At 32.4% G+C, this 25,747-nt stretch overlaps 1 protein-coding gene across 1 annotated transcript in view; it reads left to right on the top strand.

Moving 5' to 3' along the window:
- The window catches only part of LOC132732560 (E3 ubiquitin-protein ligase rnf213-alpha-like), a gene marked incomplete at its 5' end in the record, with an annotated part of 76,693 nt that overhangs the window by 23,976 nt on the left and 26,970 nt on the right, over positions 1-25,747 (top strand). The window contains 10 exons of the mRNA XM_060719041.1: positions 7,201-7,303; positions 7,566-7,675; positions 8,108-8,293; positions 11,753-12,007; positions 14,418-14,607; positions 14,662-14,924; positions 17,725-17,839; positions 18,083-18,199; positions 18,694-18,804; positions 22,605-22,658. Of these exons, the coding sequence (XP_060575024.1) occupies positions 7,201-7,303; positions 7,566-7,675; positions 8,108-8,293; positions 11,753-12,007; positions 14,418-14,607; positions 14,662-14,924; positions 17,725-17,839; positions 18,083-18,199; positions 18,694-18,804; positions 22,605-22,658 (1,504 nt within the window). The remainder of the gene's footprint in view (positions 1-7,200; positions 7,304-7,565; positions 7,676-8,107; positions 8,294-11,752; positions 12,008-14,417; positions 14,608-14,661; positions 14,925-17,724; positions 17,840-18,082; positions 18,200-18,693; positions 18,805-22,604; positions 22,659-25,747) is intronic.

The raw sequence follows: 25,747 nt of genomic DNA, 5'->3' as shown, positions 1-25,747 counted from the left end.
AGCGTGCGTCTGCGTTCGTCTAAGCGCTTAAGTACCGTGTTTTGCGTCTGTTACTATTCAGAAGTAAAAGAATATCTTAGATAGATATATTATGTAAATTTCTTGTTTCTTAAACATTTAAGAGATGTTCTGTGTCCCTGTCAAAGAATAGAAATATTATATAAAGAAGTATTATTGTGATGTTTACATTAAAGTTTTTAAAGTTTGTGACCTCGCGGTGAATACTGGTCAGATTTCTACAAGCTTTACGCCGAAGATTAATTAGTTTTAATCCTAGTTTACATACGCATATAAGTTACTAATTAATTGCAACATTTTTGATATTAAATTCAGCAAACAGGTGTTTTCATATGCGTACCAAATATATATTAGATATGAAGTTCGTCAGACATCAAATGATGGTAATCAGACTAGCACCCCCATCCCCTTTACAAGTTCATCTTCTGACTTTTCATCAAAGACTGTCCGAACCTGATCCGAATCCTATTTAGGGTGATAATTATTTTAGACAGTTCCTCCCTATTTTTCTTGACAGATTTATATTGTTATGTAACAGCCTGGCAGGGACTCGAACCCCTGACACTCGGAATACCATTCCGCGGCTCTTGAGTTCCTCCGAGCTATTCGGCCACTTACACGTTTTACTTGTTAAAATACTGAATCGTTATAAACCTACTGTGTATGCAAATATTTCTTCGAATTTCCCAGGGTTACTTAGCATTGTGATTTAATTTCTACATGGGCTATACAAATGTTATATCAGTCACAGGGTGAGAAAAAAGTGCATCCTGACATGGACTCGAACCCGTGACCCTCTAAATACCGTACCGCGGCTGTACCGACATTTGTTAATAGTTTCATTATTTGTACATGTATAGTGAACATTTTACTAATTAATATACATTGTATTATTTCTATATTTTTGTACAAATAAAAATAGCTAGATTTTTTTCTAGATAAATTCTATGGTGGCTAAAATATACCATGATGTACTTTTTAGACATGTTATCACAACAGACAGGCTAAGCCACCCTTTACAAAATTCCCCTATCTGTCAGCTCATTATCAAAGCATAGACTACTATTTTTGTATGTGGCCTGGGCTTTTAAAGCCCTTTATTTTGTTTCAAGATCTGTCTGACAGTCATATTGATGTATTGTTATTACTTGTGATATTTAATAAATATATGTTTTGTTAAATAATGATACCTTGATTAGGGATTTCTATGAATTTCAACCAGTCCAATCAAACAAAGAGAATACAATGATATAGCAATATTCCTATTATGTACAATAAAAAACAGTTACAATTATTATTTTAGCAATTTTAATAAAATTGTCAATCCTTGTTTCCCGATCCAGTTCAGTGTTTACATGTTAAAAGTTAAATGAGCCACGGCACGACAAAACCAACATAGTGGTATGGCGACCAGCATGGATCCAGACCAGCCTGCATATCCGCGCAGTCTGATCAGGATCCATGCTGTTCACTTACAAACCGTATAACAAGTAGAGACACTGTTAGCGAACAGATGCGCAGGCTGGTCTGGATCAATGCTGGTCGCAAACCTATTATGTTGGTTTTATCGTGATCCAGCTCAAATATATCTTAATCTTATATGAGGTCCATATTATAACCCACTTTGATAAACATATATAGCTTCTTTTATTTTTATTCTGTATATATTATCTAAAATCACTTGAAAGATTTATCAATCCGTAACCATTACTTAACATAATACCCCTTTAAGATACCCGAGATGGGCCTGTGTTGCCCTTTGCTAACTTAAAAGTATATAACCTATCCATATATAACCATATAATTCTTTGAAGATTTTTCTCAGCTAGGTATGCTGTAGTCCAAAGTCACTTGTTTAACTTCCCTCAAGTAAGTTATAACCTCAAAACTGATAAAATTCTAACTATAATATACTTAAATATCACCTATGTATTTATTTAAATTTACAAAAACCCATTTTGCATACTTATATCTTTTGGGACCTGTACAATTTCAATTGATTGTAATTTTAATTTTCCTACAATATCAATTTTATGCTTCATAGGTAGGTCAGTTCATTAAAAAGAGCTTAATACAAGATCCATATGAAAAGTAATGTACATGTAATTGATAACTCAATCCAAATAAACTTTATTGATTAAAAGCTTTAATTAGATGACTTAAAAAAGAAGATTTCAATAATTGTCCATGAAAAATATAAATGTTATAGTAAATTCCATGTGGACCCCAACTATTAAAGAAAGCAGTGCCACATAAAATGTTGATACACTGGGTAATTTTACCTTAAACTTAACCTCTTAGGAAATGATACAAAATTTTTTATATAACATAAATCTTTTATATTAATATACAAACATATTTAATTGACTAAAATAAGGTAGTCCTTACAAATTTCATTTCAAAATATGAGAATTATGGCAAATCTCCTAAGATGCCTAAATGTCCAAGAAAATGCACTAAATCACTACAAAATATGAAAATTTTACCTGATTATATGAGCCTTGGAATTTAAACAAAGCTATAAGAGGAACATTAATCTATCATATTAATTAACAAACGTATCTAATTGACTAAAGTAAGGAAGTCCCACCAAATTTCATTACAAAATATAAGAGTTATTGCAAATTTCCTGAGATACCTTACTGTCTTAAGATAGAAACACTAATTCACTACAAAATGGGGATTTTTACCTTATTATAACAGCCTAGGACATGAAACAGAATTATAAGTGCAACATAAATCTATTATATTAATTAACAAGCATATCTCATTGATTAAAGTAAGAATATCTCAATAAATTACATTTAATATTAAAAAAATTATGGCTTATTTCCTATTATGTATAACTATACAAGCTTACACACTAATTCATTAAAAATGGGAGTAATATTACCTGATTATAACCTCATGGTAAATGAATCAAAGTTAGTTAAGCAACACAGTATTATTATATTAAGTAATACCTACATCAAATTGACTTATATAAGAAAATCCCAAAAATTTCATTGAAAGTTAAGAAATAATGGCAAACTTTCTTTAATGCCTTATTGATAACTTTACCACACTAAATCATTGAAAATTTGGGTAAGTTTACCTATTTATAACCTTCTGGTCAAGTAAAGCCAAATAATGTTATACTATCAAGTACAACTACATCTAATTGACTAAAATAAGAAAACCCCATTGAATTATATTGACAATGAAGAAAGATAGGGTAAATTTTCTATGATGCCTATTTGTTCAAGCAAATACATCACATCTTTAAAAATGGGGGTAATTTTACCTTATTATAACCTCCTAGGAAATGAAACTAAGTTAGTAAGGCAACATATTACTATAATATTGAGTAACAATTACATCTGTTTGATTGATATGGAAAAAAAATCCACCAAATTTCATTAAAAAATAAAAAAAGGTATGGCAAATGTCCTATAATGCAGACACTGAGGTGTTCAGATCCACTATCAGTAAGGAAATGTTCCCTTCCCTGTCAGGGGACCATTACTGGCATGGTATATGGAAACACAAAAAGGATACTGTAAAACTGAATTTTTCATTTCTACAGCTAAGAACTGTTCACTATTGACGGGAGGAGTATGCAAGCGGACTGATAGCTTAGCCGGTAGTCAGCTTCGACACTGTATTCAAGGGGTCCCGGGCTCAAGTCCAAGTCAGGCTGCATATTTAAAGTGTGCCTTTACACAATGTTTGTATAACGCTAATGACGTCATGTCAATTATATGCACAGATGTGCAATACCATATTTACGGAGTGGCAAAATTGGCACCTGTGTGTGATAAAGCATTATATTATCACACACCAGTGCCGATTTTGCGACTCCGTAAATATGGCATTGTACGGCCGTGCATATATTTCGACGTGACGTCACGTCATTAGCGTTATACAAACATAGTGTAAAGACATGCTAAATGTTAGCGTTAAACTAAAGGCGCGTCAAAGAAAAATGACTCTGATTTCACTTTAAACGGTCTGTCACAGGGTGAGAAAAATGTGCAGCCTGACTGGGACTCGAACCCGGGACCCTCGGAATACCGTACCGCGGCTCTACCGACTGAGCTATCCGGCCGCTTACACATCTTCTCCCCTATATAGTGAACAGTTCTGAACCGTGACATACTCCCCTGCTATATTGAAATTCGTCCTCGAATTTCACAGAGTTACAGAGCAATGTGAATTAAACTCTGAGCTGTATTCAGTCATGGTCCCCCGTTGGGCGCCAAATGTCACAGGGTGAGAAAAATGTGCAGCCTGACCGGGACTCGAACCCGGGACCCTCGGAATACCGTACCGCGGCTCTACCGACTGAGCTATTCGGCCGCTTACACATCTTCTCCCCTATATAGTGAACAGTTCTGAACCGTGACAGGTCTTTATTTTTAGTATGTGTTAAATAGAATATTATATTAAATTTGTGTATAACTTCATTACTGAATTTATTGCACTCATTGAATAAAGTAAATATTATGCTCACCAGCTAGAGGTCACATAATATAATTTTATTCAACTCGTGCAATAAATTCAGCATTGAACTAACACTCATTCAATATCCTCTTTTTAATACATATTAAGCGCACGTCAATAAATTTCAATTTTAAGTGATATGAAAAATAATTTCTGTTGCGCTGTCTTTGTAAATCCAATAACTTTACATCACAACCGATTTCCTTATTTTCCTCATTTTTTTACTCTCGACTACTGTTTCAGACCTAAAATAAAATTGCGTTCTTAATATTTATATATACTCATATATTGTAATGCCCTAGAAATTTTACCTCTTTTTGTGATTTCACTGGATTTCGGTAGACTGTTTATTTCTACTTTCACTTTCGTTTTGAGAAGATTTTACTGGCGACAAGACAAGATAAATCATGCGGTGTCCTAATGAAACATACAGGACATCAACTTAAATCTACGTATTGTGCCAGCAATTTAATCATTCCTGATTCTGGAAGCTTTTCCCTTTATGTTATCCATTTCCCTTAATGTTATCCGTGGTAGAATCCTGTGTTTTTAATCTGTTTTCGTGACTTCTGTCAAAATAGTTTATTCCTTTATTTTACACTCAAGATTATATAGTTCGATTGTTTATGATGCAGCCTCACTTAATATATACAGTAGATATGCCTCATAAATCCATCTGAATTTATTTGTTAGCACTGTACTGTATATTTATAAAAATTTGCTATGCATAATTCAATGTCGGCCATGTTGGACTATTACGTAGAGATTACGTAGTGAATGCAAGGGATAGGGGGCAAGGGATAGTTCTTTATTTGATTGCGCATAAAAAGGAACACGTTATCCTAACTATTTTACTTTCGATATTAGCGCTAGATAGCTTATAAATATTTCTAAAATCATTTGTTGAGGCTGTGACAAAAATTAATTTCGGTGGTATAGGTTGAGTGCATTTCAGTTCTTACATAAACTCGTTTAAAATACAATGTACATTTCTAGCTACCATATAGATCTATTTGATAATCAAAATTTATCGCTAAACGATCTACATGTAGCTAAAGTTGTTAAAAACCTAAAATGATTACGATGTTTTAATAAAGGTTAAGAAACGTTTTCATTTTGCGTGCGTTTTAGCGTGCGTATATCGTTTAGCGTATTTCGTTTAGCGTATATCGTTTTGCGTGCGTCTGCGTATTTCGTTTCGTTTAGCGTGCGTATAACGTGCGTTCGTATAGCGTGTAACGTGCGTTCGTATAGCGTGTAACGTGCGTTTTGCGTGTAAACTGACACGTTCACCCTACTGTAGTATGTGAGTGTGGACATTGTGTTATTGATTATGTGTTATTATTATTTTAAACACAATATGACTAGAAACAGTTTTTATTCATTAGACTACAGGCTACAAAACTATATATTGAAAAGTTAAGTGAGATTATAAATTAATCACAGGCTTCTATTTTTTTAATGTACCTTGTGTGTTTGTTTTGTTTGTTTATATATATGTATGTCTTTGTATGTATGTATGTTTGTATGTATGTATTTATCTGTGTTCAAAATAAACGGGGTTACCATTTAAGGCCCTCAAAAAAAAAAAAAAATATGCAAGGTCAAGGTCACTAAAGATGGTGAAATATCCAGATTTTGTCTGGAGCATATCTCCTACATGTATGGAAGAATTTTTATAATACTTTATGGAAATGTTCACCACCATGATATGTTTTGCTCCATGCATGATCCAGGTCTCCAGGTCAAAGGTCAAGGTCACACTTAGAGCTCATTGAAAAACGCTTGTCCGGAGCAAAACTTCTACATTCATAGGGGGATTTCAATATAACTTGGCACAAATGTTCACCATTGTGAGGCTGAGTGTCGCACGCAAAATTCAGATCCCTGCGACCAAAGTCAATGTTACACATAGAGGTCAAAGTTCAGATAAAAATTTGAAGATGTGTATAGGGACCGTTTAGTCATCATTTATTGATGGATTGTAGCACAAATGGTAACTATCATGACTACAGGTGTGACACATTTAATTTAGGTTAATATTTGCAAGGTCAAGGTCACTGGAGATGATTAAATATCCAGATGTTGTCCGGAGCATATTTTCTACATGCATGGAGGAATTTTAATGTTACTTTATAGAATTGTTCACCACCATGAGACGTAGTGCCCTGCACATGAACCAAGTCTCTAGGTCAAAGGTGAAGGTCACAGTTAGAGCTCATAGAAAAACGCTTGTCTGGAGCAAAACTTCTACATGCATAGAGGGATTTCAATATAATTTGGCACAAATGTTCATCATTGTGAGGCTGAGTGCCGTGCATAAAATTCAGGTCCCTGCGACCAAGGTCAAGGTCACACATCCTGTGCATATCTTCCCTACTGATTTGTTTTAAGGTTCATTTAACAACACAGTGCCAAGAATAAAAACTTGCTTGCTAGATAACACTTATCCATAATGCCCCCATCTCCATCTAAAGCTTTCGTAAACGGGCGTATTTTGTGACTATTACACCCTTGTTAATATTGGATTTCCTAAATATTTAATGAACCCAATACAACAAATTTTATTTTTTGTTGTGTAAGGCGTATAAATCTTTCATTTTGAGCATGCTAAGTAAAGTGTTTACAAACACTTTAATATTAATATTAGGATATAAGATTAAGTAGTTTTATGTTAGCTTGATACATTTATTTTTGTAGAATCCAATGGGAGCGGATTATTGTTATGAAGCTGTTTATAGAACACATATGCCTAACCAGTGAGGAGAAAACATACATTAATTATTGTATGCCTTTATGGAAAGTAAGATTGCCATTTGACGTATGAAAGGAAATACAGGAAAACAATATAACAAACGCTTTTGTGTACTTTCTTTTATGTTCTTATAATGGCTGTGAGTCAAGCGTCTTTTAATCGTAATAACAGATGACTAACTACAATAAGTGATATATCAAGATTAAAAAATAATTTGGCAAATGCTTTTAAATATTTAACACTACAAATGGTCCTTTGAAAGCAACATTCTGTATTTGTTTAATAATGTTTTATTTTTTATTTGTTTAAGCAATTGTGTAAATTAGGCGACGCTATAAACATGAAAATGGTTGAACCCATTCAAAAGTTGGAGAATTTTATGAAGCAGATTAACAAAAAGCACGTAAAGAATCTTTTAGGGTAAGTATCATCTATTTGTATAAAATGTTTATTGTCAGAAAAAGTATAACCCTTCATAAAAACATGTTATTTGACACAAATATCGTTGAGAAGAACAACGCTGTAATCATTGGTATTTAAAAATGTTGAATGCTTTATTTAATGTGTGTTACATTGGGATATAATTATGTTTGCAATATGAATAAAGTGTTTGATTTCGTGTGTTATGGTATGGTAATTGCCAAAAGGTTTAGTATATTTCACTTTATTTCACTTTAATAATACTCATATATATAAAACAGTTATCTGTTGCAACTTTCTAACACCTTCGTCGTTTATGTTATAATCACTTACTTTTGAAATCTTAACTTATTTCACGAGAAATTATATCAATGAAGTATTAGTTATTGTGGTCATTTAAAGTACATGTTCTTTTGTATAATTTTTTTTCAGGGATGCAAGCAAATGCTCCCAATGTGAACGTATGCTAGACACTGTGCCAGTAAAGCTGCCTTGCGGAGATTTGATATGTACAGGATGTTTTCAGGGCTTGAAAATAAGGACAAGAAAATGTGTTACATGTAAAAATGAATTTGCTGAAGACTGGGAACCGACTGCAGGAAATCAAAATCTGAAAGAGTATATGATCATATAAAATAATTTGAACATTTTTATATAACGAACTCAAAATTAGAATATTTCTTTAAAAAGGGCAGTTTTCTACGCTTATAATGTTTGCCTTTTTCATTTCAAAAGGAAGATAAAAGAAAGTTTTATTTAGTGCTATAAGTACTATAATACCATTTTGTTTCTTTATTCAATAACTTAGAAAATATATGTCAATAGGAAGAAGAAGAAAAAATTCAATCTCTTGAAATTCAATATAATACTCTCAACCATTGAACCAGAAGAATTTAGAAGATAGAATATCATAAGATAAAGATCATAGAGGAATGTTTTGTAAAAGAATAGAAAAATTGGTTGTCAATTGCCTTCGAGTGAAACAATTCTCACGCTAGTTATGCTATGTTAAAGAACACACGTATGTACCAGAACTAATTTCTACGCTACCTACATTTCACACATCTTAAACTAAAGTAACAAACATATATACATTCGTTACCATTCGATATTTATATGTTAAACACACAAATATAAAATAATTATTAACACGTTATGTGCGATGAAGAGCTGATTTGCACCATATTTCATATCATTCTACTGCGTGACTTAGTCAGTAAAACCAATTTTTGGTAATTTACGTGGATTGTAAGTTCCGTTTGTAATGAGTAAATTATATTCTTTTTACAATTTTATACCTTAAAATACATTTCCTTTATACACTAGCACAATTTAACAATTCTGTAAGCATGCTGCCTAAATAGACATAAACAAAACCAAGTATTTTAGTGGTTCACCCTTAAAACAAAAAATAACGGACACTTCTTAAAGAAAATGTGTAATAATTTTTTGTTTCAGTGCTTCAAATAGCTGCCCGCTGCAGCAATTGCAATGTAAACTATTTATGAACGTTTTGTGAAATAAGAGCCCTCCCCTCACAAACAGTTTACCGTAAGATTTAAAAAAATAATTGCAATGATTGCACACATCGCGTATATGTTCCCATTCCTATACTACACAGTGGTTGATTATCCGTTTTATTATTAATAAACGTTTCACATAAATGTGATTTACCTGTAAATTTATAGAAACAGCATAATGACGTTGTCATCAATGTAATGCACATGTATCAATAAATAAGATATATTGCATATAGTTCAAGGATGCGTAAGTTATCGAGGAATCAACACGAAAAATTTCATTTTGTTGGCTTTCAGCAATTTTATACCTGAAATAACTGTTGACTCTTAATGAAATCATCAACCATTCTGCCCGGATGGCACTATGTCAGGCATTAAGATAGCTTAGACCATTACGTTTGATTTAAGGCTATGAGACACGCATGATATACCATGTGCGTCTCGGAAATTCAAGATGACTGCCGTTTTAACAAAAATTGGTCAAATGCCTATTTGACCTTATTGTAGACTTTTACATATTTATAATATGACCATCAATAATAGTTGATAGACAATAAAGCTACAACTGTAGGCCAAGGTCATAACTTTTTTTTAAAAGTCACAATAATTTTATGTTTGAATAGAAATTCTCATATTGTCTTTTCAAAAACAATAGTTTTACTCTGTTGTTTTGTTGTGTTGTCATTTTTGTTGTAAACTTACTTATTACTTACTGTTTGCCTTAATATGTTTTAAAGATTACAAACAAATCAGAATGCGCCTTGGAACTGGACAGGGTAAAGCTAACTAAATTGCATGTTTGATCTTGATGTTATTTTTACTTTGTAATAAAATGGAAAAATACGACAAAAAGAATGAGTTATCATCACTATATGTAGTGATCCTTTATGTAGTGATCTTTATCCAAGTCAAAGTAAGTGAGTAGATAAATCAATGTTGTCATTCAAAACTCGTCCATGTATTCTTATTAAAATATATTAAACTTGAAAAATGACGTTGCATGTCAAAATTTAATCAAATAATCATGATATAATTTAGAAACACTATACATGTATGTAATAAAGGTCATTTATTCATTTTCTACACCTATAAACATGACTGACATGACTTTACAGTGAAGCTATGAATGATGCTACTTGTTATTTAAAGGTGTACAGAGAGTCTTTCACAGAACCATTCTTCTCTCCATCCTACATGTATGTCACCCTCAAACAACTAAGCCAAAAAGTGTCATATTACAACTAAAGGGAAACCAAAAGCCAACTCTTTCACGCTTGCTAATACAACAGATATTTATAACCAATATGGATTCAGACTTTAAGTCCCACATTGTACCTCAGTCCTAGCTCAGTTATCTGAATTGTCCAGACTCAAATAACAGCCCTGTGACAACACAGGTCAATGTGGGTCAAAACAAATGCATGTTTTATATGTTCGTCTCCCCCCCCCCCCCCCAAAAAACCCGAAAAAAACATGATGTGCTGAAGTCTTTAGTAATTGATTATGATATAGAATATAAAAAAACGTTCAAAACTGAAACCGCATCATCATCTTTATCAAGTTGACGTAACATTGGATTTCTAGTTTGATGAAGGGGCTTCTAATGCGTGTTTCTTCTCATTGATTTAAAACTTAAAATTTCAAATACTTATAAAAAGCAAAAAATATATATTCTTTAAATGTAGAAAACATTTCAATGCAAACGCAATCTGCTACTAAGATTTTGATTTTTACATTCTGACATTTAATGCGATCTTAAACTATACTTTTGGAAGTTATAACAAACTATTTAAATGTGAATATTTTACTTTAAACAAGAAAAAGTTTTGTTGTTTCGTGAATATCAAAAGAAAAATGTTACAGCCATTTTTCAGATGTTGTAAATTCTGACTGAATGGCAGTCACTTTTGCGACCATCCTGAGTATTTTGCAAGGCGTGATATTTTCCGTGTCTCTTCGGCTTAAATTTAAGCGTATGTTTTCAGCCAATAAACAATTGAAAGATTCATTGATACTGATCTTGATTGCAACCTTAGGAAAGGTCAACATATCACTAAATTATCTGGACCTTTCCTTGTTGATCTTGTTCATTATACTTTATAATTTAAATATGGAGCAGTTTTTAAAATGTTAGTAGACGAACACAAGTTACGTCTGTTCGTTTGATGTGACAATTTTCTAGTCAACTGTCGGTCATCTCGACGATCAACTTGGATTTCTGAGGGATATGTAACTTTTCAACAGGATATGGTGGCAAATCAGAAATTCGTTGTGTGTATAAATGGCGTTTCAGCTTCCAAATTTAATATTCATAATAAAAGTGACAACAAATAATGACCTGTCAATGAATTATCTAGTTGTTTCAAAATAAAGTGCAATCTTCTTTTAGGCAATCAAAGACAAATGTCTTAATGTTGACGATCTATCATACATGCTTATGTAAATAACACTTTTAATAAGATTTCTGTTTTATTATGAAAAGAATAAGAGAAAACTGACAGCAATTACAAAAAGAAAAAATTACGGAACAAAACAAACTGTTCTTTTTGTTTTTCAGGAAAGAAATTGCTATTTTAAAAGGATACCAGAAGAAATGCAATGCTTTTTTTATGGACATGATATCCCAGCTTTGTTTTACCAACAACGGTGCACCCTCTATCGAAGTAATAGAAAAGTTATTGTCATTTATAACCTTTGATGGGTCAAAAGAAAGTGGAGTTATACAGACCAAAGTAATGTCTATATTTGACACCGGTATTGACCCGACTCCTGTTTTCAGGTCATTTCTTCTTCAATTGCTTTTGAAAACCAGGTAAATAGTACATAATTTAACAGTTTACTTAGAATTCACTAAAGTTATAAACATCGAGGTTTAGTGTTTTGCATATTTGGATTACTTTGAAATATTTAGGATTTGTGTACACAATTTCACCAGTATTTTTCATAACTTCCCTCTCCCACACAACCAAACTCACATACATACAATAACCCTAATTATTAAGTTAAGATCCATGTTGCTTTTAACTTCAAACTTCATATGATGAAATGACATATTTCTTTGGATGGATGGTTTCTCTCATTAATTTGGTAGTAGTTGATTTTTAGTTCTTTTGTTCAATGCTAATTGTCACAGTAATCTGTTTCTATCCGCTGATTTTTTATCATAATCAGAAAACCATGAAGAAAATAAACAATTAGCAACTGCCTTTGCATGGTAGCCATTACCATATACAATTATTATAAAATTTGTTTATTAAGTAACATAACATAATGGTATTAATATATTTTTATAGCGAGCATACATGTCCAAGACAAGTCATTTTTGCCCTTATACGTATGCATTGAAAATACTTCGAAATTATATTATATGAACAAATAAATATTTTGTCATTGGGAATAAGAAAATTATTGAGTATTATATCACAAATGCTGTTATAAGCATAGTAAAAATTGGTAACAATTCTAGTGCGTATGAGCAACACATGAAAATGATACCACTTTACAAGACAAATGCTATTCCAATTACAATAATACTCAGTTTGCATTTTTACATTAACATTTGCAAAGCAAATTTTTAAATAAGATTATTTAACTCAGTTGCAATTATGAAAAGCTAAAACTATTTTAAATAAAGTGCTGAACTAAGATAGAATATCAATAAACAATAATACGAAATGAAATTGGTTTGGAAATAAAAGTTCTTTTAATATAACATTAAACCGTTCCCAGAGTGTCAGTTTGTCAAATGTCAAGGTAAGATTTTATTGTCTTCCATGTACATTTAGACTGACATGTCGTAGAATATTATATTTTGTGAAGATTTGGATCATGACTTTTAAAACGCTGATCTTCTGTCTGTTTGGCAACATGACAAATTAATTGCCATTATGAGGAACAAATAAATGTTTACTTTTAAAAATGCGATCTTCAGTACTTTGATAGAACAATTACGTTTTCTGACATTCGTTTTCCATTGACAGCTTCCATTGCATAGTGCATTCCTGTCTATGTGTTCTATGGCGATTCGATTGAATATTTATTCGCCATGTAGTTGATAATTTTGGAATTTTTAGCTCGACTTTTCTATGAAAAGGGGAGCTATCCTACTCGCCCCGGCGTCGGCGTCGGCGTCGGCGTCGGCGTTAGCGTCGGCGTCGGCGTTGGCGTCACACCTTGGTTAAGTTTTTCGTACCACCCCACTTTATTTCAGAAGTATTACAAAGTATGGCTTTGAAACTTACCATACTTGTTCACCATCATAACCTCCATCTACAGACAGGAGTACATAACTCTGTCAAGGTTTTTGACAGAATTATGGCCCTTTTTTGACTTAGAAAGTGTATTGAGCTTGGTTAAGTTTTTTGTACCACCTCACTTTATTTCAAAACCATTGGAGGTATTGCTTTGAAACTGACCATACTTGTTTACCATCACGACCTTCATCAACAGACAAGAGGACATAACTCTGTCAAGGTTTTTGACAGAATTATGCCCTTTTTGACTTAGAAAATACATTGAATATGGGTAAAATCCACTTATTGCCTTAACCCTTTGAGATATTGCTTTGAAACTTTTAATGCTATTTCACATCATTACCCCATCTGTACGCAAGAGAAGGTAACTCTGTCAGGGATTTGTTTTAAAAATTAAGGCCTTTATCGACTTAGAATCTTGGTTAACTTTTTTGTACCAGTCAACTTTTTGACTGAACTGGTTGAGATATTAAATTGAAAGTTGGAATACTTGTTTACCATCATGGTCCCAAAACATGGGCCAGGAGAAGGTAATTCTGTTAAGGATTTTTATTTGAATTATGGCCCTTTTTGACTTAGAAACTCAGTTAAAATTTTCATTCTTGTCCACTTGTTGACTTAACCATTTTGAGATATTACTTTGGAAGTTGGAGTTCTTATGTGCCATCATGAGACCTATCTGTAAGCAAGAGAAGATAACTCTGTGAAAATGTTTCTTGATTTGTACTTAGAAATTCCTAGTTAAAGTCTTGTGTGCCCTTAACTGTCAAAGTTTTGTTTTATAGGCAAGCACTAAAAAAGTCGAGCGCGCTGTCCTTCTGACAGCTCTTGTTGTCAATTATTTGCAAATAAATACGCGATTCATAACTATTTAAAGTTCATTAAACAAGATGAAAAGATGGCCAACATATCCTGTCTTATTTGTTAGAAAAGAGGCATTTGCTCCTCTTTAAATACTTGACATTCTAGTATGGATGATGTCAAGAAGAACATAGACGTGTATTTGACCAATGCTGATGACATCATTAAAAAGCAAGGCAAAGAAAACGCAGATATGGCATCGGATCAGAATATGGCCCACACAAATCAATACATAGAACTATGTTTGATGATAATTCAGTGCCTGGAATCTATTTTGGGGAAGCTGCGATCCCTGTTAGTATCTATATATAAATATATCTTTAAAGTATCAAATCTTTTTTTCAAAATGTAGGATATCTTTACCGAAGAGGCCAGTAAAGCAGAAAGTGAAATTGGTTATGCATCGGAGGCCTTGCAGAGCGTAGCAAGCAACCTGACAAAAGACGAATTATCTGTAAATAAGCTAGTGACCATTGCTAAGGCCAGGGTAGGCCTCGCCATATGTGCAAAATATCAAATTCGTGCATTGAATACAAGCCCAAAAATTCAAATGGACGTTCGTGCCCTTCTCAGTGCTTCTAGAATTGTTTGCAATGATGAATGTAAATGGCCAAGGTATGTTTTGAGTATATTATGAGTAAAGCAAAGTGAAGAAAATCAAATGAAAATAGGCAGACTAATCATTTTGATTTTAAATAGGCAATGAATTAACGTGTAATATATATTGTTACGACTTTTATTATTAAAGTTATTAATTTTTCGCGGCACTGCTGTTAAGGGGAAAATCATAATTACACAGTAAATTACACAATGAGTACTACCGATATGATTTTTAAAGTTTTTGTTTAATACCAAACAAAGTAATTTTTTATAAATGATAATCTGAACTTAAATTGTTCGCGTTTTTTATAACAAATATTAAAATTTGACATTGTTGGAATGATTCAAAACCTTATTTAGATTACGTTTGTGGATGTGGATATAGAGTTTTTTCTATACATTAAAAAATTAATTTTGCATATAAACAAGAACACATTGTCTATGGATTGAATGTTTTTATTTGGATGAACTTAGGCAGACTTTTCGCCTCTTGCGAGAAATGTTATTTAAAACGGAATTTTCATGTTCTGCCCAAAAACAACAGATACGCATACTGACCACCATTATGTTTACTGTCTCGTAGTTTGATTAACTTCAGTTAAAAATCTTAAATACGGATGACATTATACATGTAATAAGATACGTATGTCATGAATAGTTGAAACATGTTTAAATGATAAAATGGGCAATTGGGCCAAATGAAGACGTCTGGAATTTTAAGGAGAGCATAGAAGTTTCATGTCTTCTTCCGGTATTCAAACAGCGACTTATAATCTGTTATGTACAGCAATGGCTATCGGGTCTAGGAGATAACAATATTTGAAATAACCTGTATGTTTACATTATGGAAGGTATTTCATCATGATTGATTACTTCCATGAAATCAAATTGAAATAGTTACGTCAGACATTGACATGGATGTGCGTGTCAGCACATACTGATACTGTATAAAAGCCGGTAGATATGGCAAAAATCAAATTGAAAGAACACAAAGAATGAATTTGTCAAATTAATGGTAATTTGAGGTTGAAGATGAATACCATTTCATTCTTAAATGTACCGGTTATTTAAGCGTCAACAGTGCGTTAAACCGTATTTTGATAGGTACCATATAACATGTGCCATTACATGCAACTACTTTATTTGAAATATAATTTCTTTATAAGAAACCTTTCAAAGTTAAAATATCTTGCTGGTCGAACTTGTACCTGATTGATTATTAAGATTCTGTAGGTAACCGTAATATAATTGTAATTGCCTTTAAAGTATGATCTTAAGTGTTATGTAAAATGACCATGTTTAAAGTTATACTTTTTAGTATATTGTATATATATTCAATACAATTGTCACACTTCGTTAATATCATGTCGAATTATGTGATATAAATTTAGCATCCAATCATTCAGACATTGTTTAATTTATTATATTATTACTTGTACAACATAAAATGTGTACACGTTGGAAATCTCTTTCTTCTCTTGATTTAATGCAATTATTTTTACTCGTAAATAAGATAAATTAACCTGAGTTGTTCTATATGATCACATAATTATTAAATTTGACCAATGAATATGAAGGGGGCTTACAAGTAACAAAACTATTTTATTTATTACTATTGTTGAATATTAAAGTTTACATTCAAGAAATTATGTGTTTGCTATTATATTCAAAATGCATGTTACGAAATATTTCACTCTTCCTGATAACGAAGTTATTTAAAAAGCTGATGTCGGTGGACGTCTGTAAATTTTACAATAGTAAAGGTCGAATGCATGAAACTTTCTTTTATATATGTTTGGTAATTCAACTTTCAAATTAAGTTATATCTTTACAGCAATTATAGCACTGTGTCTATATTTTCAGTGCATTTCGAAATAGTTGTTATTTCTCAGGTTTAAAATCAGGAGAAAAATACTTTAATGGTTGCTGAACAGACTATCATATGACGGTCTATATTTTATTTGTAATACATTTCTTACTAGTGTCTGATGAATGCTTTCAACAGAGGTGGAAGAAGGTTTTGACTTGTTCGAAATGACGAACTGATTGAAGTTCGAATTATTACTGTTGCGGCAATATCTCCTTAGAAACTTTAATCCTCCTCCATCCCCTCTCCTCTTCCTGTCCTTACACAAAAAGTTATCAAGTTTGACATTCCGACCAAAAAAGAACGGAATCATTTAAATGACAAAATGACATTATGTAAAACTAACAAAACAAACAAAAAGGGTTAAGATGATTCTTTGTAAGTATAGTATATGTAAGCGATCTGTAAGAAAGACATCTGAAAGAGACATTTTGGTAACTATTCATTTGTACTTATATTTCTATTTGTATAATTCATTGGCTACAGAAAACAGAGACAATGTTACTATGCTGAATAATGTTACGTGCGTTACATTTATGTACCGTTAATAAAATATGTAAATTTTGACATAGTTTTTATACCACCCCAGTTTTTGTATGTCTTTTGAAATATTGCGTTCTAACTTTATCAAATTTACATTTACCAGCATTTGTTCCTATTTCACTATTAAGCACGTGTGATAGCCGAGCATACGAACTACTTAAATTTACACTTAAGCAAAGTGTATGCCTTTAGTAGCTTATTGTATAACTACCTTAATATTTATGAATATACAACGTATAAAAGTGGGCAACAACGCATTTTTTGCTTTGGCCAGATAAGGAAAGCTGACTGTTGTTAATGCTAATCGACAATAGCATCTTTAAAACATATCAACGTTTGTGTTGAAGAAATCATTTTTCAAAGTTAAAGAGTTACTTCGTTCTAATAAATAATACTATTTTGTAGAATATTTATCGTGAAGATCATCAGTCGATGCTACGGACTTGACAATTACTTCAGGCTTTGCTCTTCAGAAGATGATTTGCTAAATTGGGTTTCCCTGCCAGAAGCAAGATTAGACGTAAGTTTAATTTCAATATCCGATATAGCAAAAATCTCTCTTTATTGACTGATATGGAAATAAACAATTTACTTATTTAGAAGGTTAGAAATTATAATTATCATTGAATAAATAGCATTGGTTTTTAGTGCACTTTTCAAATTCATAACTACTTTTCCGGTTTTAAAAATTTATAAACCCGGACCATTATCAATGTCTCAAATAACATGATGCATAAAAAGGAATATTTGAAAATAAATTCAGGTGCACGTAGCGTCTGACAGATATATCGTGTGTGGTAAAGACTACGTAAGTTTAAGACGTGCAGTTACAGATGTTGCTTTAGGGACAGATGTCAATCATCTTGAAAATATATTAAAGGTAATAAGTTATCCAAAAATCTGAAAAATACACAGAAGTTTTAAACTTTGCAAACAGAAACATATGTATTTTTCTAAAAAAACTAAACTTTTGTATTAAATCAAAATGAAAAATCTCTTTATATTAAAGCAATTAAATAAAATCAGGGAAAAAAAGAGACAGTTATATTCTGATATAATTTCATACTCTTTCATTCAAATTATCATAAGTAGATGGTTTTGATTAGTGATATGGAATGACAAAACCAGTATTCATATTAAATGCTGACTCTCCTTAAATTATTGATTCCTTATTTATAAATCGTAAATATGGCTATCGCACTGTTGTTGTTGTTTTTTGTTGTTATTGTTGTTTCCTTTTTGTCTAATCACTTGCAAAATAACTAACAGCAGCTCATAAATGTGTCAATATTCAGATCTGACCTCCCGCACTATCTTTAGGAAAATACGTTTCATACATTATGCATGTACTCTCATATTGTTTATTTAAATCAGGAACTTAGAGTAGAAGAATTGAAAACAGCTGTTTACCTTGACTTAGCTATATACAGAGAAATAACATGCGCAAACCTTTTTCCTGATGACGGACGGCCATTTCCCTTGAAGGTATTAGCACTTAAAGTTAAGCAATACACATCTTGTTTTAAAAGTCACGGTGATAAGATTTGCAAATGGCAGCGGTCGGTTCTTGTTTAACGGGGCGTCATAAAGTATTTTCGGTTGTAATGAGACATAATGCAACTTGGTTTAACCTTGCTTGAGATTATTTTTGGATTATACAGGGTTGGTATTAGGATTTTATTATAATTAGAAAACTGGTTTCTGGTCGATAACGAGAATGAAGAAAAAGTAAAGAAATCTGATATGGGGTCATTGGATTGGATTGCCGTTGTTGAAAAGGAAATGTTGTGTCCGGTCAATAATTAGAGTTAGGAATAAGTTATTTAAATTTCTAAATGTATAGCAAGCTTATATATAGACATCGCTTGAAATTCTTTTGTTCACTCAAGCTTTATGGTAACTACGAGTATTTTAAGGAGTCTTGAGTTGTAAAACATCTACACTATATATATATAAAGAGAGAGAGAGAGAGAGAGATAGAGAGAGAGAGAGACAGACAAACAGACAGACAGACAGAGAGAGAGAGAGAGAGGGACAGAGAGGGGGAGAGAGAGAGAGAGGGAGAGAGAGAGAGAGAGAGAGGGGGAGAGAGAGAGAGAGAAAGAGTATGTAGCTATCAATGTTATTGACCGATAGAGATTTCATCATTCGAGTACAAAAACTCGTTGAATACTATAAGATTAATGATTGTTAACAAGAACGAAGTAAAACCGGTTTATATAAAGTGATTTGAAGCAGACTTTGCTGCAATCTATTATGTACCCAACCTCTTATTGTCTAATGACATAGATCACAGATGGAAAAAGAAATTTGATTCTGGTTTAACTCCATTGAAAACGCATCCAGAATCAGGAATGCCAAAATGTGAATCCAGTGCTACAAATACATCAAAAGTTACATATTTTTGTGTTGAAATAGATGCTAGATAACCAGTTCATAGTTGGTATTTCACGTTCGAGTGTTTATTATACTCATCAGAATATCTTGAATTATAGAAAGATTCCTGCAAGGTAGGCGCCTCATTCATTGAGTGACGACCAAAAGCGACAAAGAGTTTAAAAAGCTAAACAGTTGCTTAAAAAATGAATGAAAGAAATTTTGAAATGTAGAAACTGGTAATGAAACTTTGATGCATTAGTTTGAGCCAGTACGAAATATTGACTATAAGATGTGGGATACAAAAGCTAGGAAAAGGCCTGTAATAAATAAATGCTTATTTGATGCAAAAATGTTTTGTATACATTTCTCTTCTTTGCTGCCGAATTCAGGTGTGAGAGAAAAATGTCGAAGGTATCACTGGAAAGTACTATTAAGATGTAGTTTTAAAGTGTTTAAAAAAACTCATTATTCGGGTTCAAACATGCCGCAGCTCACAAGTTTGCAATGGCAAAAGATTTTTGAAAGAACATTTTAACTCACCCTCCTTATTCACCGGACATTTTCCTTTGCGACTTTCTTCTTTTTCCGAAACTGACAAATTTTCTCGTAAGCCAAGACAAGTACTTGGATCCGCCATTTTGCAATACCTACCAGCGTATTGTGACGCATTCCGAAAATAGACGAATCGTCTAAAATTATGCATTTAAACTAGGGCGAGATCTTTGAGGGAATAACACTTACTTAAATTTTTAGCGCCCTAAACCTTTTCCCTCATATAGACGTGTGTTGACGGCTTTTTTCCCCTTCCCTTTTTGATGCCTCAAATAGTGAACAAAATGCGCTATTTAGGTTCAAAACACTGTTTTTCGATTGAGTAATGTTGTTAAAAAGTGATAACTTTTTCGACGCGGTCTTCCATCGAAATGATACATATGGGGGTTGCCAGTAGGGGGGGGGGGTTTAAAGGGGGCGGAAGTCCCCCTCATCGCAAAGAAAATTTTGGACATGTGACAGGCCAAAAATGACCTCAGGTCAATCGTAAGGTAACGTGTAACCAACGCTGAAAAGCCTTTTACTTTATCTTAATGCACTGAGAACTTGCAGCGCTTTGAAATCAGTTTTGATGAGAAAATAACATGCAAAATAGTGATTTTTTGCAATTTTTAGACGTTCCCCCGTTGCCATGGTAACAGGAAATTTAATATTGAGCATGTTGTTTCTGTGGTTCAGTCACCATATATCAGTATTGAAGCATTCTAGATAGTTTTATGGCAGTTTGAACTTGTAACAGGAGGCTTTTCAATGAAAATGGCAATTTTTCACAATATGCTCATGTGGTAAAAGGTTAAAGGGATATTCGGGCAAAATAATGACAAAAATATTAAAATGATCTTATGCATTCAAATCACACTAAAATGACATTTCTAGAAGTCTTAGCATGAATTTCTGAATAAATTTCTTTATATTCTGGGTTTGAGCAGTAAATTTATCTATATATTTAAACGCAAAACAGAAACATCGAGTAGTTTTAAAACAAGTCATGTGACTTGAACAAACCCAGGAAGTTACAAAAACAGATATTCTGCATATAGTTAAATTAACACAAGTCTTAGTCATTCATTTGGTTTAGTTGTTAAACGTTCACATATTTCACTGTGACAACTATCGTGAAATCTTAACGTGGGTGAAGATAGGTTACCATTTTTCTTTATAAGGAGAAACGTTTTGTTCCTTTGACTACCTGGTTTATCTATTTTGAGGACATTTACATAATAATGAATGAAAAATTCAAAACTAAAAATTAAATTTTTGCCTGTGTCTCCCTAAGTAGAACAAATGCTTCTAGTCGATTACCAGACCTATCATTGAGATATCGGAATCACAATTGATAAAACAAGATAACATGAAGACCTTGCTGTTGATTACTTTGTTTGGCCTCTAGTTTCTAGGACAAGGTCATTAATATTAAAGATTGAAAAATATTTCTGTCGATAGAAAAGTAGAATAAGGAATGAGATATCATACGCAAACTAAGTATAAAGTAATCTGATGAGGAGACCTCACTTGATAAAACAAATTTCAGATATATTAAGCTTATGACAAGACCTCGCTTGAGATTGCTTTTGGGCTCTCTAGGGTCAAGATCAAATGTTACTATAAAATATTTCAATGGTTTTCTGTGGATATTTATATTTAGGAATGAGATATTTGATTATATTTGGAGAAAACGACACTTATGACAAAAAAAACATGTTTGATATTTCGCGTGTTACCTAAACATTAATATGAGCTTCATCATAAAGGTCTTTATATTGAATTTTGCCTCAATTTTCATGACGTTATAATTAATGAATGGATTGAATTCATACCCAAGTAAAGAACATTTTATATGATCAAAATGACATCGGTTGTCAATGTCAAATAATACTTTTCTTTAAATGTTCGTTGACCTTTATTATTCATGACTGATTTACAAATATATGAACACAATATTTTGAACAACTCATTATTCTTCCTGATGTATAACATTGGATCCTTACCGGCCATAGCGAATCAAATAATCAGGTTGATATTTTCTTTTATTTATTGATGAATTCATTTTGATTCATACTTAGACAAAGCAACATTAAATACCAACCTATCATATAGAGAAATTTAAATTTGACCTGATTTATATTATCAAATAATATTCAACCAATGCATATAAAAAGCCGTCAACCGCTCGCAATGACTCTTGTTGAAAACTTTGTTTTTGTTTATCAAAACATTTAAATTTTGTATTTATTCAATTTTATCAATGTTCAATTCAAGTTTTGCACTTGAGATCTGCATTTGATTTTGTGATACCAAGCTATATTTTTAGTAAATATTCGCAAATATATATACTTGGTGTATATTCTTTACAGAGGGTTGCCGTTTTCGAGGAATTTATTTCAGAGACATTCAATAAAATTCATTCCGTAAGTATCACTTATTTAAATACACTGGTTTGCCATTATCATTGGTCGTACGTTGTCAACAATTAACATGCATGAGCTCACAGTTTTCATAAGGTCTTCATCAAATTTTGTCACAATGTTAGTATGTGTAGTTATTGCACAAGTTTGAATATTGGTTTTCTAAGGTTGAGTTTAAGTCACAAAGTCAAATAAAAATTTTGTTAACATTCTTGAGGTTACAATTTTATCATTAATGTTTATCTCAATGATAAAGAGGTCAAGTATGATCAGTAGTCGGTTTAGGTCATGAACTACATTGTCAAGTTAAATCAAAGAGAAACTTGGTTAATAATTCATAGAGAACAAGAAAACTATTGTTTACAGTCCAGAATCCAGAATATTAATATCATACAAGTGATAGTGGTATGAGTTTAAAGGTTGGTTGTCCCTTATTAAAAAAACTTGGTCACTAGGTCAAATTAAAGACATATTCTGGTGACACTTTAGATAAACTTTTAAGCCTTCCTACTTTGTCTTAGTTTCTCCTTTTTAGCTATTTAGTAATATTACCAATTAAATGTGAAAAGCTAGGTAATCGGGTCGAGTTTAAGAAAAACTAATCAATTTCAATTTGATCTTCATTAAGCTGTGTTGATACAAATTATATATTAAATAAGATTAAATTCGGATACATTTGGTCTAAAATAAGGTCAACAGGTCAAATGAGAGAAGAATACTGTTTAAACATTAGATATTTTATTTCATTTCATTATTTATAACATAACTTACCATGACATATATTGAGCATAGCATATATGTGATTATGCCCGTGAAGGGAAGCATAATATAATCGCACCGTCTGTCTGTCCGCCAGTCCGTCTGTCCGTTCGTTCGTCTGTCCGTCCGTCTGTCTTTGCGTTCCCACTTCATTCCTGTCCGTACTGTAACTTTGTCATACATTAAGGGGTTTTGAAATAACTTGGCACATATGTCTACCACATCAAGACGATATGTCGCGTCTAAGAAATTGTCCCTACCTCAAACGTCAAGGAAACACTATCATTTTGAAAGTTCACATTATCGCAATTAGAGTAAATAGGTACACACATTCTTGTCCGGACTGTAACTTTGTCATGCATTGAATGGTTTTAAAATAACTAGGCATAAATGTCTACCACATCAAGACGATGTATCGCGTGCATAAATTACGTCCCTTCCTCAAAGGTCGAGGTCACATTAACATTTTGAAGTTTTACATTATCACAATTAGAATAAATAGGTACACACAATCATGTTCGGGCTGTAACTTTGTCATGCGCGGAAGGATTTTAGAATAACTAAGCATAATTATCCTCAAAATCAAAACGATGTGTCGCGTCTAATAATCACGTCCCTACCTCAAAGGTCAAGATCACACTACTATTTTGAAGTTTTTCTTGATCACAATAAGAATTTATAGCTACATACATTTGTATCCGGATTGTAACTTTGTCATGCATGGAAGGATTTCATAATTACTTAGTATAAATCTCTACAACATCAAGACGATGTGTCGCGGCTAAGGCTCGTGTCCGTTTGTCCGTGTGTCCTAACTAGCTCAACAATCATGTCCAGACTGTAACTTTGTCATGGAATGAGGGATTTTGAAATAATTTGGCACAAATGTCTATCTCATAACATTTTGTCGCGTCCAGGAATCACGTCCCTTCTTTAAAGATCAAGGTCACACTTATATTTTGAAAGTTCATGCTATCACATTTAGAGATTACAGGTACAATAATACAAAGAACAATATTCAGCAATAAGTTACTTTCATTGTATTTTCTTTAAAGTTAAGAAAACCTTTTTGGGGGCATTCGTCACTAGGGTGACAGCTCTTGTTCGTTATACAAATGTTTATCTGTGATATAAAGTTCATTGTTGAATAAAAGAAACCTGTCAAAAACTATATAACTAGGTTAGAGGTACAAATCTTTATTTGATATTTATTTAACTTTGATAGAATTTTTAAAATAGAGAAAAACAGAATTCCTAAAGAAGGTCCAACACAACACAATTGAAAATGTTGCAGACTCGGTTTGATTGAGATTGTTCATGGACGGTATGGAAAGTGCAAGTTACCGTCCACGCCCCCTTGCACCGGCTTAAGCAGAATTCAACATTTAACACGAACATGGTGAAATTTTGAATTTAGAAACATCCGCAGATGTGTTCATACGGCGGTTATCATGGAACCTTCAATGTGACACAGTAGTGCCACTCCATGAAAAGCGGCGTATGGTCCCCAAGTAAAAGAATGCTTTTGCCCTAAACGAGAAAACAATGGGCGGAACTAAATAAAATGGAATTTTGAAAAGGATCTGAGGTTATGAAGCCTGCATATCACAGATAAGACGTCAAAAGACAAATTTAAAAAGCAGGCAGCATATCCTAAGGGTGATTATACAGTATTCAAGCAGGAATACTGGAACCACCCAAGATGAAAATGTCCAAATAGATGAAACTAAAAGTACCACATAACATGTAAACACAACAACAATGTCGTGCTGAACGATAAACCTGATAAAAAAAAACCTTAAAACTGATAAACCCAAAAGATTTTGCTGATGGGTCAACTTCAGTCAAAAACATGGTTTCCAGGTCAAATCAAACGGAAACCATCAATAATAGTCAAGAGGTAACATTGTTAATTGAACATATTTTCAATTTGTCAGAATGTTTATCATAAAGACAAATTTAAATGTCATGTATGAATGTTTGGTTTAAATCCAGGCACTAGATCAATACAAAGAAATACATTGTTACCAATTTAGATGTAACAGTTTTTGTTTGAAAATTTCAATAAAATACGAGTCAAAATTGGAAATAATAACAATACACCAGGTCATATAACAGAAACACTTTGTTAATATTGTTAAGGTCATAATTATACGATCTTCATGAAACTCTCTGAGAATGTTTGTCTCCCTGTTTAGGTAAATGCCGTTTTGTTTTATTGATATTCAATTCAGATCATTTTTGTACAATATTAGCTCTTAACAAGTATAATGCTCATTTAATTACTAATAAATGTAAGGGTGCAATTGTTTTACAAATTAAAAGCATCGCAC

The sequence above is a fragment of the Ruditapes philippinarum genome, unplaced genomic scaffold (assembly GCF_026571515.1).
Source record: "Ruditapes philippinarum isolate M1 unplaced genomic scaffold, ASM2657151v2 ctg1165_1_1_1_1, whole genome shotgun sequence".
Taxonomy (NCBI): Eukaryota; Metazoa; Mollusca; class Bivalvia; order Venerida; family Veneridae; genus Ruditapes; species Ruditapes philippinarum.
Note: the sequence above shows the minus strand (reverse complement) of the source record. Positions and strands in the feature narration are given on the sequence as shown.